Genomic DNA, 17,736 nt, shown 5'->3' with positions numbered 1-17,736 from the left:
ATCCCCCAGCTTTAAGGTATAAAGCAAGGGTATTTAAGTATTGTCATTACAATCTACTGAAAAGTCAATGTTTGTCATGCAAAGATATTTAAAACATTTGATTTGCAATCAATCCTACTGCCTATGTTATGTAGCCAACGTCAATTGACTGCAGTGAATGTAATTTAGACATACAGTATGTTGTCACTTTACCATCATGATGTTTACATTGGTGTCTATGAGAACTCCCCAGGTGTATTCGGCATTAACCTGTTTACAGTGTTCACAACTCTTGAAGTATTATCTTACATCTTGCCCTATGACACCTAGAAACCGAGGGGCCAACACAGTGTGAACTGTGTTGTTTAATCTCAGTATAAATCCAGCTGTTCTGTGAAGGCCATAGAAGGTTGTTAGAAAACACGAATGAGCAGCAAAATGAGGAACAAGAAACACAACAGACAAGTCAATGAAAAATTACAAAAAGCAGGGTTAGGATTCACTCCTGTCCGTCGGCCCCAGGGCAGCAGCGGTGACAGCTTAGCTTGCCACCATCAGTGGGTGAATGTGTGCATGAATGGATAAATGCAGTGTGAAGCAGTTTGGAGTCCTCTGGACTAGATAAATCACTAACAAGTACAGCACATTTACCATAAAACAATTTGTCAAGCTTTGAACATTTCACAAAGCACAGTTCAATCCATCAGCTGAATGGATTGAACTGTCCTACTAAGCTGACACGTCAACCACAGGGAGCATTAATTATACAAGTAGCCAAGTAGACCACTGCAGCTGTGGCAACCATGACTCAGGTGGAGCAATCTTTGACAGGACAAATATTAGTCATGCCCACTACAAAGTTTGGCCTTTATGGAGGAGTAGTAAGAAGAAAGCAAATCAAGCCATAGGGGAACCTACACATGTGAGAAGGTGCTCTGGCCAGATGACCTGAAACAAAACCTTTGAGCTACATGTCAAAAATGATATGTTGTGGAAAACAAACAATACATGTCTCCCTTAATACGTCATCGCCAGAGTGAAACATGGTGGCATCAGCATTATGTTGTGGAGATGCAATTCTTCAGCAGGGTCGGAGAAACTGGCTAGTGTTAATGGAAAGTTGGGGCTAAATACAGGCTGAGGAGGAGGTTCTCCTTTTAGCAGGACAATTACCATAAACTTAATGGACGGCCAGAGCAACAATGTTGTGGTTTAGATCAAAAGATGTTCACAATAAGGTGGTAGAATATATCACAATACATTGTGTATGCAATATTCATATCGAAAAGGACTGTTTGGAGAGCAACAGGTGTTCAATAATGTATTTCAAGTATAATGAACTTGTAATTTACATGCTAATGTAATATTCAGCCAGTTTGTCATGGTATAAGATGCTCAAACTAATGTAATTCCCCAAAATTCTAAAGGTTACAGCTCGATACAAGCAAAGGTGAAAAAATAGGCATAGTTGGTAGCTAATATTCTCATAACAGTATTTACCATTACTATATTAATTGCAAGATTTTCTATTGTGCAGCCCTAATGGAATGACCCAGTCAAAGCGTGGACCTTTCTTAAAAATCCTTTGACATTTCCATTCCACTTGACAATTGTGCAATACTTTATCACAAAATCTCAACAGAATACATTAAAGTGTGTTTGTGTGACATCACAAACCCGTCTAGACAAATAGCATAATTGTATACCCAGTAATTTTGGTAAACACTAAACAACCCCAAAAAAGTGGATACAGCCCAGCCCTACTTCAGTGGTCAGACTGAAAAAAAGCATCACTTAGCCCCACTGTTTCACCACTTGTGAACCAATAAATTGTTATTGCAACAATTTACTAATATTACGCCTGTCTCATGGCTCCATAAACTAAACAACAGTCAGAAAGCACAAGTAACTGCAACTATTTGGCTATGACAAATATAGTTTACATAAATTATATTTACAGCTATTGATAAAATTGCAAAAAAATCGTTGCACTCTTATAAAAAAAACCCAACAACCTTGCTGTCCCTCTAACCTATAATGGATGTTGGTTCAGAGAGGGGAAAGCAAATTAGGTAAATGAGGAAAATGATTCACTTAGCCTAATTGTAGGTTGTTGCCACTGTTTTGCAGAAAACATGTTGTTACGATGTGTACACGCAGTCCCACCAGGAGTCTGAGCTTAATCACAAACACCACAGAACTATCATTATTAGTCTGAGTGACAAAAACCCGTCCACAGAGAGATTTAAAAAGTTATGTGCTGCATTTTTAAAAAAAATCATGATTATTTGGAGAGAAAACGCTGTTTCTTTCCAAAACTATGTTTTAAGCTTTTCAAAATGAATGTAAAAAAAAAAAAAAAACACACACACACACACACACATGCCCTCATGCAGCATCTTTCAAGCTTTCGTGTCTCTGTGAACGTATCCAAGGTATTAAAAGGGGAGTTCTTATAAAGCATGCCAAGAGTACAACTGTAAACCCAGAGACCATTCAGGGTGAGATTTTGTTGTCACTTCACCCTCTACTTACTGATCTAAAGCCCTGGAAACTCAAGTCGCTGCCAGTGATGCAAATGCTAAACTTGTAGTTGCTGAGCAGCTAATAATTTCCATGTTTTTCTGATGTAAACCATGCAAAGACAGGGAGGCCATGCACAATATCTGATCCAAACATCAGTTTAAGCGAATAAATTAGGGTTTATTACTGGGAGTTATTTCACTTACATCCCTATTATTTACCAGAATTCACACTATTCAATGATTCTCAACTCTAGTTCTGTACTTTTATGTGCCAGTTTTTGCATATTCTAGCCATTAGACAAGGGTCAGAATGAGCAGAATGAGCAGAATGAGACTGTCATGATGTAGTAGCATTTAGTAAAAAATGGTTTGGGCATGAAGCTTGGGACTTGTAACCTAGTTTTAAAACAGCATTAACTTAAATATGAGTGATTGGTGGCGTGCCTTTAGTTTCCATTCCATGACTGTCTATGTTTTACAAGAAAAAATTATATTTCCAATTGCAAATATTGGAAAATGTTAATAGTCTTGAATCAGCAGTGTGCAGCAACAGGTGGGGGAGGGGCAGCACTTCATAACTCTTCTCTACAAATAGCTGGTCAAAAATCTAATTAAAATAAAGGCATCTAATTCACAACTCCTTCAGCTTCCAACTTGAAAAACAACATTGGGGGCCTGCTATCTAAAATAATTACCAGTTCAATATATATATATATATATTAGAATTAAAACAAGGTTATAATGAAAACATAAACAAAACATGCAACTGTTTTGGTACATTTTACCATCCATTGTGGTAAAAATGGATAGACACACATTTTCAAATTGCTGGTGTTCTGCTAGACACCCTCGTTAGGAGATCAATCTATGCCGTCCCTACTACCAGTACATACCCATATACTCAAAAATATATGGGTAAGAATATCAAATAATTTCTCTTTGCATGTGGATGTTTTTGATTAATTGCAGAGATTTAAAAAAATTAATTAATAAAAATATTACAATAATTTATTTGTGTATAACACTGAGCACCCTGTTTCCATTAATTGTGCTCCTGATCATTGTTTGGGCCAGCTGACTCACTTGTGAAATATGTGAGATTATGACCTCTGAGTAAACCGCGTTGCAATTCAGCAGGCTGTGAGTAGCATGGGGAAAATCACTTTAAACTCATCAATTGTCAAAGCAGGTACAAAAATAAAAACGCAGTAAGTGGATAAGGGGTGAAATTACTCCTGGTGGAAACATCGCATTACACGTGGAATGGATTCGCTTTGGACCGTACTGTAAGCCCACAGAATACACAGCAGTTTTATTCTGCAGAGGAACATTTTTTACTGAGCTTAAGGCCCACATTTCCTTTTTTATAGACATAGCTTAAGAACAGAAAGTAAGGCTAATACTCTCTACAATTCTACATAATGTAAAAATATTAATGTATCAAAAGGGAATTTTAGATTACATTTGCAGTTATGCACATTAAAACACACACAATACACAGGACAACTGTGAAGGCTTCAGAGATTATTGGAGATGGAGACAATGTTGAGAAGAAACATTGACTGCAATATCAGAGTGTGCAGTGTTGCAAACACAAATGGCTGCTTGGCTGTAATATTTCAAGACCACGCAAAAACACTGCACACCAACAATACATTGGGTCTCTTAATTGGAGCTGGCATAATATCCATGATGCACCTGGCTTAGATCTATTCAACAAAGTTGCAAAAACCTTGATGGTTGGGGAAAACAAAAAGAAAAGGTTGAAAATGTTGGTGAATTGAAATAATATTGAAAATTTCAAGTTTTTTGACCCTAATTTATACCGATGATAAATTACAAACAGGTAGACTATTATTCCTAATTATGTGACTTCTGAAGACAGTTGTACTAGATTTATTTAGGGGCAGCAGATTAAACCAGCAGATCTTTGAGAATGTTAGGTATCCTTAAAACCATATATTCTACTACTTCTTCTTTTTCTCCTTCTTCTTACAATTATGCACTAATTTGAGTCAATCCCACACAATGCATATAACTTAATCTAGTTATAATTACAGACATCTAGTTAAATTATCATCTATTTAAAATTTGTCTGAAACTTTCTTTTTTGTAATTATTGACTAACATTGTGGCAGAAGTTTTCAATGCCCCATTGTTTAAGACTGCACAGTTTCACCATTCACAGTAGCATTTGCAATATTTTGCAATTCCAGACCAGATGGTCAGCGTGGCTTAAAAGAAACACACACACACACACAAAAAAAACAAACTTCTGCAGACAGACTACCTGGATGCAGCCAACAATTTGAATTATTGTTGTGTGGGAAGTGATTACAGCATGATGCCCTTTGGTTCGTTCCCCAAGGTCAAGTCGCAGTTAATTTTCCGGGAAAGACAAAGGAGCGAGATCGTTACAGTCGATATAACAGTGGATATAAAAATATACTGGGGTTCTCATAAAATGGTTTCATTATGGTCCAAATGCTGGCCTTACCACATCCAAATATATAATGCTATCCAATCAAAGCACAAGCAGATGTTACAGAGCTGTAATTTAAATAGATGAGGCTGAGGGAATCATTTGTTACGAACAAAATTTACTTGCACAAGGCTAAAAATAAGAGTGTCTGATTCTGTACATTTTTGCAGTTACTAATCACCGTTTGTAAAACAGTTCTACTGTGCACTCTGTACTCGCTTGTCACCATAGTATACATATGTAAAATATTTTGTTAACAGCTGCAAGGGGCAAAGGTCAAAAGTTAAAGCAGTTTCAAGGGTGAGAAAGTCTGAAGCTCCGACCCACCAGACAGATCAGCGACTGAAGCAGAGCAGACATTTCCACTCCGCATCCAAACTGCAAAGTCAACAAGAGCCGTTTCAGCCATGACGTAATAAGGACAAGATCGGGAAACGAGATGTTAGCAGGAAAACAAAAACAAAAAAACTGACAGGCTAAACTGAAAAACTGTTGAGATTCACCCGGACAGCTCCATCATGTCACATACACAGATGCAGAAGAGCACAAACAGAAATGTTTGGGTAAGCTTGCGTGACGTGGCGCATGGTATGTCCGGAGGACTCCGACTCGGGGCCGGCCCCTGCTTAAGTTGTTTTCCTGGAAGAGTTCGAGATGACATGGAGCTTTGAGGAATGTACGGAGCAGCGAGGCAGCCACCAGGACATTCTCGAGAGGAGCCACATGTGTGCATGCACACATCTGTCTGTGTTCAGAATAAGACCAGCTGCTTTCCAAAATATTATATTAGAACACCATAAAATTTACTGATGGCCTCCTAAAACTCCACTACACAGAATGCACTTTAAACTAAGTGCAACTTTGAAACACTTGAAATATTCCATGTTTTCTGTTCTGCAAACTTCTGACACAGAAAGCAGCTTCAAAGCAGTTCGCAGCAACTGTGTTCCTCTGATACTGATAGCGACTTCAGCTCCACCAAACCAATGCGTCAACATGACGCACCCTTGTTTTGAAATTAAAGACAAAATGATCTCAGCCTTTCTTGTAAGATATCTGTTTATTGTCACACGACAATTGTTAAAGAGACACAGACAGAGGGAGAGGCTTATTACTAAACATGAATGGGTCAGTCATCAGCATTGAGACATAGACTCTACAGGGAACTGCATCCGTTCCCTATAGAGTCAATAGAGGGGTACACGGCTATGCCCCCTCCCCTCACCTGTAAATGCCCACTGCCACTCAACTGCTTGACAGATGGCTACTACACTTAAAAAAAAACTATATATATTTTATTTAGCAAAAAACAAGAATAAATATGTTGTGTTAACAAGTATAAAAATGATGGCGGCATCATGCTAACATATGAATGTTATTTTAAGGGAAGCACTAGAAAGTAGGGATGCGTAATATTGGATTTTTTGGTTGATATCCAATATGCCGATATACTAAAACTCATTTGGCCGATAACCAATACCAATAATAGTATTTTCCCAAAGCTTGTAGAATCAACTGCTGGTGAGGTTGTTTTTTTTTCTCCGCGGTTAACCGCTCTCTCACTTTCCCTTTTGGCCACCAGGAACTCATCATAATGGTGGTTCTTGAGATGGTTAATTAGGTTAGAAGTCGTAGGACTTCGCTGTCGCTCCTCCTCGCATCACTGATGCTGAGCAGTCACCACAAATAGTAGTTTTGCTATCAGTTTCCTACACTTTAAAAACCTTCCACACGGCTGACGTTTTCACTTGGTCCTGCTCTCCCGCCGTGATCACAACAGGTACGTGTGCGTGACGTTGTGCTGTGCTGCAAGCATCATTGTCACTGGTTTGCCATATAAAAACAGCACCTTTTATATCGGTGAGCTATTTTGACAGAATGGTCGATGTCCAAGGTTACATTTTACAGCTAAAATCGTCCGATACCAATATCATGCCAACAATATCATGCATCCCTACTAGAAAGCCATGCGTGTTATGTAGATTGACTGGTAGCATGACTGATGGCCTCCTAAAATCCCAATAGCTGGTAATTAACCAGCTAATATCATGCTATTAGATTTGTGTTACTCTGTAGCAGATTGACAAAAAAGTATATTTAGCAAAGTATACTTTAACCTTGAGAACTACTACTACTAAATTTAGCTGGCATTTATTCTGTTTTTTTTTAATATGACATAGATAATTATGGCTGTATGCAGTACTAAATCCTAAACCTGCAATATTATGTCTGAATATTTCAATGATGGAACTGATTGTGATTAACCCAGGCGTTACTCACATTGTCTTTTTACATCAACACACTGTCTCTACTACTGTCCTCGGGCTTTAGCAGCTTAGTCAGCGCAATCTACATGAGAGGTGAGTCTTAAAGACAATGGCGGTCAGTCCATGTGGTCAGTTTATAAGGAAGCAGAGTCTGAATACATGACCTCTGAAGTGTTACAGCCTACAATATGTTGCCTTTAAGTCATCTATGCAATACAGTTTATCACTTATTGTGATAAATTTCTTGTCATAATAAGTATTTTGGTTTATCATCATCACAATAATTTCCAATTGATGATGTTTTTAAAAAAACAACTAATCTGTCCATATTGTCAAGATTATCATTTGTACTGTTTACTCCACTGTTTGTTCAATGAGATTGTAAATAAATATCAATAAATTTAAAAATATGATTAAATGCAGTTACAGTGTGAAGTCTGGTGATACAAGTCACACTTTTTATGTTACTGGTGTCCTAATGAAGCATATTACAAATAAATATGTTTCTCATATTGTGGTATTTGTGTTTGTGGGGCTACGACAGTTGAGCCATTCAAGTCACAGCCACCTCAGAAAAAATAGTTCTTATCAGTGCATTTATCATTATCACAATAGTACCACAAAATATTGTGTTAAAACTTTAAGTCCATATTGCTCACCAATATTGTGCATTGCAATATTACATACAGTATGGTGATGCTGCAACATATGATTATGACAGTGCAGAAATGGGGGTGATTGCTGCTTTTGCCTTAAATATGTCATTGAAATCATGTTGTGGATTTAGATTTTAACATAAATGCCAAGTTTGTACTCAAGGTTATAATACAGTGGCACTCTAAAACTAACCCAGTCCTAGTTCTAAGAGAAGCTTACATTATTCCTGGCAGCTCAGCAGGAATCAGTTGTGTTTTAAGCAACCATGATGAACACTGGCAATAAAGAAAGGCTAAAACATGAAAACCTTGAGTTGAGCCAAGCCTGTTTCATCAGCTGTACGCATAAGCAAACTCTTCTGCTGGGAAGCAAGTAAACTGAATGTTCAGGTCAATTTCAGTTTAGTCTACAGACACACATCAAACAGCAAACAGGAACTTGTGTGGCGACACCTTGTGGTCAGAGAACGTAAGTTCGGCTACAACTTTCATGACAAACAGAGAAACTCTTTTTTAACTTCTTTAAATTTAGGGCCTCATCCACCGACAAATTGCAAAATAAATCTATAATTTAATTTCCTTTTCAGCTACTTTATGTATTGGTGTTAAAGTCACAAAGCAATAATTGGAAACATTAATTGCCTTGCCTTAATTGCTTTGATTGATTATTCCAAATAACGCACACGAAACTTAATTTTGTGCCAACATGGTATCAAGAAAAACCAACATGTCCGCCACTACAACCATACTTGCCTATCAATTAAGTATCTGAAAGAGTCGGGTAGTTGCTACTTTGTTACAAATATTTAACATCGAAATTAGGACATATTTACTTCACTGGAGTTTTTTGTTTTTATTCATTTACCTAACAACATGATTTCCAGCTTCTTACGGTCCACACGGAACCTCTCCTCGGTCCACTCCGGGTCTGGTAGCGGATGGGGCCCGCTGAGGTCCTCCTCTGATCCGGGGAGAGGGGAGTCGGTGCTGCGCTCGCTGTTTGAGCCCTGGTCCGACTGCTGCTGCTGCAAGTATCCGCTCAGAGTGTCGCACTGGGCAGCCATGGCGCCGCACGGTAACTTTCTCCAGGGGCCACAGCGGTTTGACTTTTAAAGCTAGAGTTAAATAAATAAAAAAGACAATAATAAAATAAAATTAAAAATTAAAAAAAACAGACGTCTGTTAACTTAGAAAAAATCCGTCACTTCGAGGCGTCGTGCGTGCTCATTGTAGGGCAGTCGAAGTTTTTATTATTATTATTATTATTTAGAATTTTTCCTCCTCGGTTACTTCAAGCCCAGTCGTTTTCCCCCCATTGGACAGACTCCTAAAAGTAAGCAGCAGCAGCTCAGAGATCCGCTCGCTGTTGTTCGTCTGTCTGCAGAGTTAACGGAGCCTCTACCAGCACACATACCAAGCAGCTCCTCGGGAAAGTTTCACGTGTCAGACTCCTCCCAGAAAGTTTTAGAACATCATCCCCTCCCCACCTCACGGGTTCCTGCGAAGATTTCTAAATTTTCACTGGTTCCGAGAAAGGTTCTGGATTTCATTTGTTCTTTCTGGTTGAGCAACTTCATGCATCACTTGAAAGAAGAGGCTACAGCCATTTTTACACCTTAAAACATGTGCATTCAAAGGTCTTTACAGTATTAAAAGAAAACGCGAGGCCGTCTTTGAATCCTGGAGGGAGCCAATGCATGAACGGAACCAAAGAGAAATTTAGAGCTGGCCATCTTTGAAAGTAGGTGCTACATGTCACTGGCCACTTTATTAGGAACACCCTACATGTACTAGAGTCTGCCCGAGTGAGTCTTATGCAGTTTCTACTGATGCGCTGCTGACCTCCTTTTCCACCACCTTCCAAGCTACTCTATTGGACTGAGATCTGGTGACCAGAAGAAGGGTATCAGTGTCCAATGAACTCCTCGTCATGTTCAAGGATGCAGTTTGAGAGGATTTCAGTTTAGACTACATTTCCTGCAGAACACAGCCATCAGAAGACCGGTATGTGATCATAAAGGGGAAGATGTATGCAATACTTAAGGTGGGAGTGGTGTTTCAACAGTGTACAGTTGGTTGGAAAGAGCCCAAACTGTGCCAAGAAAATATCCCCCATGGCATTACACTACCACCGCCGTTAATAAAAACAGGATGAATCCATTCTTTCATGTTGTTAACACAAAATCCTGACCCTGAATATTGGTGCTCAAATTGAGACTCATTAGACTCAATTTTGCCAGTTCTGGTGAACTTGTGTAAATTTTGGTTCTAGATTTATTTTTCTTAGCCAACATGAATATTATGGTCTGCTGCTGTTTCCCCATCTACTTCAACATGTTGCACATTCAAGAGATGGTATTCTGCATACCCTGCTCATAAGGTGGTTATTTTAGCTCTTGTTGCTTTTCTCTATTGTCCATTCTCGCTAATCTCCTCAATCATCAATAAGGAAATTCATCCACACAACTAGATGTTTTCCTGGACCACTCAGTAAACCAAAGAGATGGCTGTGCGTTAAATCCCAGTACATTGGCAATTTATACAATATTCTAACTACCCCATCTGGCAACAATGACCACATCACATTCAAAAGTCACTTACACGATCATTTTCACCACATCTACTTGTCTAAATTCACTGCGTGAGTTGCTGCCCTGGCCATGGCTGATTTGCCATCTGCTTTAACAAGCAACTTAACAGATGTGCCTAATAAAGTAGCCAGTGGGTGTAAATAAAGTGTGATTCTGACTCAGCAGGCAAGTAAGTTTTTGTGACCAATAATGACAGCCATAATCTGATTGCTAGACTTTTTCTTATTCCAGTTAGCATGCTGCTGATAAATCACACGCCATTTGTTGCTACCAGCAAGTTTCTTCCAGATATTTTACCTGTCCCTCTAGAAGTGCTAAAATGTATTTTTTAAATTGGTTGGCTTTTAGTTACACTACATCCACTTTCCAGAAGATTGATGTCAGGCTATCCTGAACTAAAAGCACTTTAATATTGGGGATCATTTCCCTTCTTGTCCACCCAATCTGTATAACAGTTTCAACAATTTACTTGTTGATTTGATTTTAAGAATTTGAAGGTAGTTCTACTTCCTTATTGTACAGTACCCCTTGCAGCAAAAAGAATCATTACCATGATGCTACCAGCACTGAACATTATTACAATGTTCTTAGGTTTGAGTCTCATCATGGTCCTTTTAACATACCTTTAGCTCTTCCAACATTAAACTTTTTTCCAGAAGGTCCACAGTCCAAAAACATGACTGATGGGTTGATTGGTCTGTCTAAACTCTTCTTAAGTGGGAGTGTGTGCTTGAAAGATTGTTTATCCTGTCTGTGTTGCCCCGCGATGGACTGGCCATCTGTCCATTGCAGGATCTCCTAAGTCAACGCCTCTTGCCCGTTGATTGCTGGAGATGGGCACCAGCACCCATCATGACCCCACTAGAGGCGTGTAAGAGAATGAATGGATGGATAATAATGGGGCGGTATGTAGTATTGACCTGTGTAGATTAGAGAAAATTCATTGCAAATTTAAGCTTGTGCACCCAATTGTTTGAAATATACAAATATATAACCACTGAACTTGTCTGTTGCAACATGTCTATTGCATCATAATTACTGCACCATATAAAATAAAATAAATAATTTAAATAATGAATGCTCAATTACATAGCAAAAAAATCTTTTGCCATAATAAATCACCTAAAATGGTTTCCTCCTAGCAAATAACCACAATCTGACCTAGTGAACTAAATTGGCCTGTTAAAGAATGGCTATGAAGCTCAATGCAGACTATATCTGCATTATAAAACCCTCATTTATCTCCATATCCTGCAGGAATTAAATAATAAAAACAGTTAAAACCAGTTCACCTTATGTAAACACTGTAGATTTACTACACAATAGGAGCAGCTGCATAGAATAAAGTACAGACTTTAAATTGGCATTCTCATCATAAATAATGTCTGCACGTTATATGACCAGAACTCTGAACTATTTTGTTGCAACATAATGTCTTTCCTTGAAATTAAGTTTAATTTATGCTAAAATATAAATGATTTTTTAAGTATAGCAAGATAAAAATTAAATATTTTGCAAACTGCAAAAACTTTAACTGTAAAACATAAAAACAATCAACTGGGAAAGCATGTCTGCATCCCTTCACATAAATAAGCACTAATGAACATTTTTTTAAAAATCTGGGACATCTTCATTAATCTGTATTTGCTAATTGTACAAGAACATTGCGACAGCTGTTGGAGAAGATAATTCAATTTTAATTTATAGAACATCCTTTCTATTTTTATTTCATCACTCCAGCAAAACAGTAATAACCACATTCCACATAATTAGGCATTTGGCAAATAGACCAAAATTAAATAAAACAAATCATGTGGAGGGGAACAGATAACGCCTCATTAAAAACGGCTTGGTTAGTATAAAGTGAGGTGTGCCATCTAGTGGTCATGTAAACTACAAAACAGACAATAACGGGGTTAAATAGTCCTCCTATAACACATTGAATGAGGGTTGCTTTATAAAAAAAAAAAGTAAATGGAATTCATATTCTGCTAAATATCTTTATTTCAAGATAATGAAAAATATAAATACAAATCTGTTCAAAGAAACATACAGTCGCTCCACCGCAACACTTCAAATAAAAATATTCAGAATAATAATTCCAATAATGCCAAAATAGTAAAACGGGTAAGTCAAGTAAAACCTCAGTAGAGAAAGTGCATTAAGCATATTAAACACCTCAGTTACAACCAGTGTGGAGAAAGCACTTGAACAGTACTGTCATCTGTTGAGAAGTTCTGGCAGAAGTTGTTGCTTTATATTTTTCTGTCACATTGCATACCTCTGGGTCCATTCTCTAGCTAGCTTGTTATACCTTAAGAGGACAAATAAAGACATAATTAGAAAGAAGAAAAAAGATTTGTCAGATAATTTAATACAAAAATACTTACTTTTGTCTATCTGTCTTGTAGATCTGTGCAATCTCAGGGACGAGCGGATCATCGGGATTTGGGTCACAAAGAAGGGAGCAGATGGACAACAAAACTTTAAAAAAGAACAAAAATGTGTGTAAAAGTAGTGCCTTTTTGTTTGAATTTGCTTTACACTTTCTGCTTAGATCTTTTTAGGAGCTATCTATTGAAAAGAAAACAAATAAGCAAAAAAGGGAGATTTTCTTATTGTACGTATGCTCCATCTTTCTCCTGCTTCTTGTGCACTCTACACAGATATCCGACACGCACTGCCTCACTTTTCTATCTTTCTGACTGTATTTTAGCTAAGAGCTTCTCAAGAGAAAGGAACAACTCCACACCAAGTGTTCAAGGTTGGTTTGCAATTAACACCCTCATTTCATGCCTCTAGACAAACTCTTCCTTTTGTTTTAATGGCATAGGAAGACAAAGTGAAACACTTCTGTGTTTGCCTGGTTACCCTGTGGCAAACACAAACTGATCACCACATGTACCACACAGCTCTTTTATGGACATGTAGAAAGATTCTGCTGCAGCTCTCACATGTCATGTATAATACACATGTGCGTCTCATGCCGCACAGAGCTGACACAACCCCAACTCAAAATCACAGCCTAATAACATTCTTCTCAGGTTAAAATGCCCTTTTAACAAACAAGACAAGAAATTGCAAGTTTCACCTAATTCCTAATTGATTTGGCTAATAATTGCCAGACTCTAGAAACTCTGAAAAATGGCACTTGAACATCTCTGAACGTGAACTGTTCAGAATAAGACATTAAAAGCAACACAAATATCTCTAAGACATTACATTGACATCCCACAAAATCCCTTTAATTCCCTCACATTTAGACCAAAATGGCATACATTTGGTAATACACCATTATACATGGAAAGCTATAGCAGTTTAAACCATAGTGTACCAATTTATTTAGGTGCTGTTCATTTCATCCGTTTGAATCTTTTAAGCTGTTGCCACTGTGCATCCCACCTTTTTGGATTCACTTCATGTCAGTCATGCAACCAATTCATATTACAAGAAAATGTGTTTATATGGCTAATTACTATATTATATTTAACAACAAGCAGCAGGTCACTTAGAATGACCTGTTCGATCATAAGTATCTTAATCTGGCATAAGTGTCAACGAGCCCACATTTGTGTCAGAACAAAAAGAAATAAAATGAACTGGAATTAGCATGTGAGAAAGACGAGACTTGAGCATTTTCATGGTGAATCGTCTCAATAATTTATGAAAATAGTTAAATACAAGGAGAGATGCAAGGATATGCCAGACTACATCTGTATAAAATTGGTAATTACTGGTCCCAAAATAGAAGCAAAAGGGATAAAATGAAGGTGCAAATTAAACCGGAGCCATTTATTTCACACTGTGTCGAATTATCTTGGAATGAGTTGTGGTGATGAATTGCCACAAAAGCTTAAATCTCACATATACCTGAACATTTATATGACAGTCTATTTCCATTGATTTTGATTCTGATCCCGTTTTGGGCCAGGCTGTGACCTTGAACAAACCAAAATGACTCAGCAAGAAGGACATAAGGAATATATGTACCCTTTTTTCAAATGTTTTGTGAAATCTATTGCAAATATGATAACAGTGACAATAAAAAGACTCAAACACTTCATACTGCTCTAACAATAACATTTCGCAACTTGAAAAAGGGTACTTCCTTTCAATGCTTAAATTAAGCAGCACAACTATGCCACTAAAGACTATATTAAATTATATTTTTAAATGTAAATGCTGCTTTTATTGATAACTTCATGGAAATAATGAAAAAAAAAATCAGACTGTTTCTCCAGCTATTCAATTATTCAGTCAGTTTTGAGGTAAGCCAACAGTTTAATATGATAACACAATTACTAATTTTTCCATTTTTTCCCCAAGGCAAAGCTAAATAATACAATAAATGCCCACCCCTACATACCATATAATAAATATAAAAGGAAAGAACAACGGTAACAAGTAAATGACAGAAAATTACTTTAAATCATCAGTTGTCAAAGCAGCTACACAATGTCTACATGTCTTGTACAAACTGAGACAGGATCAGTATGAAACGTGCCTCATTTTTGTCCTTCAACCAATTTACATTTAAAATTGTATTGTTGTGTATCATTTTGACCCACATCTGTTGCAGTGAAGTCTGTAATGAATCGGCAAAATACGAAGGTTAGTTACCTTTTGAAATCGTAAGAGCAGGGGACCACTGAGACCTCAAGATGTCAAGGCAAATGCTGCCATTGCTGTTTATGTTTGGGTGATAGATTTTTGTAGTAAAGGCAACCTATGGAGGAAAACAAAGCCCAAAAAAAGAAAAAGCTCTTTTTTACAACATGGTTGAAGTCCAGCTATACGAGACTGTAGTTGATGTTTTTATGTAGCAAGTTAATATCTGACAACAAAAATAATGGTTTAAAATACATTTCTATTGTTACCTTTGGTGGTTTAAAGGGATAGTCAGTGGGAAAATGGACAGAAAGGAAAAAAACTCCTCCATGATAAGGGCTGTCATTCTGAAACACAAGAGCAGATTATTGCCAAAGCATGTCCAATATTTGTGGCTCAACAGCGTCATGGGCTTCAGTGAATAACATTACGGTAGAGTATGCTAGTCTGTGTTCTCCATACACAACAGAAAGAGCTGTAAAGTCAACATAAAACACTATTGTCTAAAGATCTAGAAGCAATTTGGTTTTTAAAAATGCTGCAAGCAAATCCAGAATCCAACAGAAACAGCTTACCGGTCCTGTGATGGTGGCTTGCCAGTGAAACACTTAAGGAAGCAAAGATAAACAAACATCAGGTTACGCGATTAACACACATAACATCTGAGTCACAACTCAGTCTCAAAGATACAGCACTAATTCAAGGATTAAAAACATGGAGAAAAGAACAGATGGTTTCTAAAGATGTTAACAGATGCAGATCCTCACACTTACTGTCTTCTCCTACAGGTCCAGCAGAACATGAAGCTGGAGGGTCTCTCTGCAAGTCATTTAGCTCCTGAAAAGAAAACAAAAGCTTTACTATTTTGCACACCTTAACAATATCAATGCTTACACACATTTACTTTCACTTAGGTGTCAACTAGTGTTAGCAAACAAGCATACAAGAAACTATACTAGGCTATAAAAAAACAACCCAAAATGTGTTGTCATTAATGCTTTCATAATGCCGCTTGCTGATAGCATAATAAGCTTCTGCGTACAACCATCACATGTACAAATGTGAGCCTTTTTACAAGTCCAATAAATGGCTTGTGTCCTCATGTCGGTCCACCACACTCCGCAATTCAGCAGGAAATACGATTTTCTTTTAAAGACACAAATTAATCAAAAGTTCGATTGACTCAAAAGCTGATTGCTGAAGCAGCCTGTACAAAACTGTACAAAACCGAGAAAATGAGAGTTACAACAAACAGCCACCAGAAACGGCTAACAAACAGATGGCTAACATTACAAAGGCGTTTCCGCCGCATAGCTTCATCCTGTCGGGCACATTAAACAAATTAAGAAAAGACGACCGTTCTCACCTTCTGTATTCTCTTCAAAGCCATGCTAAGTCTTTGTGAGTGGATTATGAGAAGCTACGGTCTAAACTCTGACAGCTGTCACCCACGACAAGGCTCACTTTATGCCGACTCGTTGCTTGTTTTGAAAAACTGATTAGTTCTTTTGTTTCCGCGTTTTTGTTCGACGACGAAGAATGGGCAGCTGGATTGTGGGAAATGGAGTCTTTGACCCAGTTTTTTAAAAAAACGCAACAGCCCGCTTCAATAATCGTCGCCAAAAATGATCGTTAAGACGCACTACTGAAAGCTTAGGAAAACGCAGTATTGCTATAGTACTCTCAACAATATTTAATTAAAACCTTATTTGGGAGAATGCACATTGCTTCCACTCTACTAAAGCAAAAATACATCTTTTCAGTTCCTCAAAATAGAACAAAAAATTCTATTTTGCTCAGTTCCAATTCAAAAATAGGTCGTTATTACCAAAGAAAATTAAAGGTACCAAGTACAAGTCTATGCTGTTAAAGTATGCCTTAAATAAAAGGTTGTTTGGATTAGTATTTGCTTGTAACTGCTATGAAATGACAAATGGCTGTGCATACAGTTGCAAATGTGCACATCATTATATTGTTTTTCAGAAAACAATATTATCAAAAATTAATGTAACACACGGTGAAATGGCACAGACTATACAACAATATAAACATGCCATTTGTAAGATAAACGAATAAAAATAAAGACAAAAATCAAGGCAGGGCAGAAACGGACCAAAAATGAATGTGTTTTGATGAAAAGAATAGAGTTTGAGTGTTTTTTCCCCACTCATCAGCAGTTGGCTCATCACGTGTTTAACTTGACACTCAACTCAAACAGGGTTTTGACTCCAGGCCTTTTCAGCTGACTGCCTCCTGAAGACCCAATGAACGCAGTGCATTTATGTCTTTATCAAGCAGATTAAATATTTATTTTGGCTGCAAGCCACTGAGAGATACGACGTATAAGCTGATGCCAGCACTCTTCAACTAACTGGAAGCAAGAATTAAGATGTAAGCAAAAACCGTATGGCAACATCTTAAAAGGCTTTGTTATGACCAAATGATCTGCAGGAAAAACTAAAGAAGAATTTAGCTTAACAGTCTGTAAGCAGAACTGTGACTATAATACTACTACTACTACTAATAATATTAATGGAGGAAGTGGGTTGCGGTCTAAGAGAGAAATTCAAATGATTGACTTTTGAATTTCTCTACATCTGATTTGATAGACAAGAATTAGTAATTGTT

General features: G+C 37.5%; 2 protein-coding genes across 2 annotated transcripts in view; both read right to left on the bottom strand.

The window, feature by feature from the left end:
• bicc1a (BicC family RNA binding protein 1a) overlaps positions 1 to 9,321 on the bottom strand; it is a 66,733-nt gene extending 57,412 nt beyond the window's left edge. Inside the window, exon 1 of the mRNA XM_028007390.1 lies at positions 8,775 to 9,321. Within this exon, the coding sequence (XP_027863191.1) occupies positions 8,775 to 8,973 (199 nt within the window). The 5' untranslated portion in view covers positions 8,974 to 9,321. The remainder of the gene's footprint in view (positions 1 to 8,774) is intronic.
• A 3,159-nt stretch (positions 9,322 to 12,480) lies between these two features.
• On the bottom strand, positions 12,481 to 16,668 carry LOC114138579 (ubiquitin-conjugating enzyme E2 D2-like). Its single transcript, XM_028007940.1, has 7 exons — positions 16,475 to 16,668; positions 15,882 to 15,945; positions 15,684 to 15,715; positions 15,378 to 15,455; positions 15,121 to 15,226; positions 12,891 to 12,984; positions 12,481 to 12,814 (listed from the first exon to the last, which is right to left on the bottom strand). Exons 1-7 carry the CDS (start codon positions 16,496 to 16,498, stop codon positions 12,769 to 12,771), a joined length of 444 nt encoding a protein of 147 aa, XP_027863741.1. The 5' UTR covers positions 16,499 to 16,668; the 3' UTR covers positions 12,481 to 12,768.
• Between the last annotated feature and the right edge of the window lie 1,068 nt (positions 16,669 to 17,736).

The sequence above is a fragment of the Xiphophorus couchianus genome, chromosome 22 (genome assembly GCF_001444195.1).
Source record: "Xiphophorus couchianus chromosome 22, X_couchianus-1.0, whole genome shotgun sequence".
In the NCBI taxonomy this organism is placed as follows: domain Eukaryota; kingdom Metazoa; phylum Chordata; class Actinopteri; order Cyprinodontiformes; family Poeciliidae; genus Xiphophorus; species Xiphophorus couchianus.
This window is presented reverse-complemented; position numbering and strand designations above follow the sequence as displayed.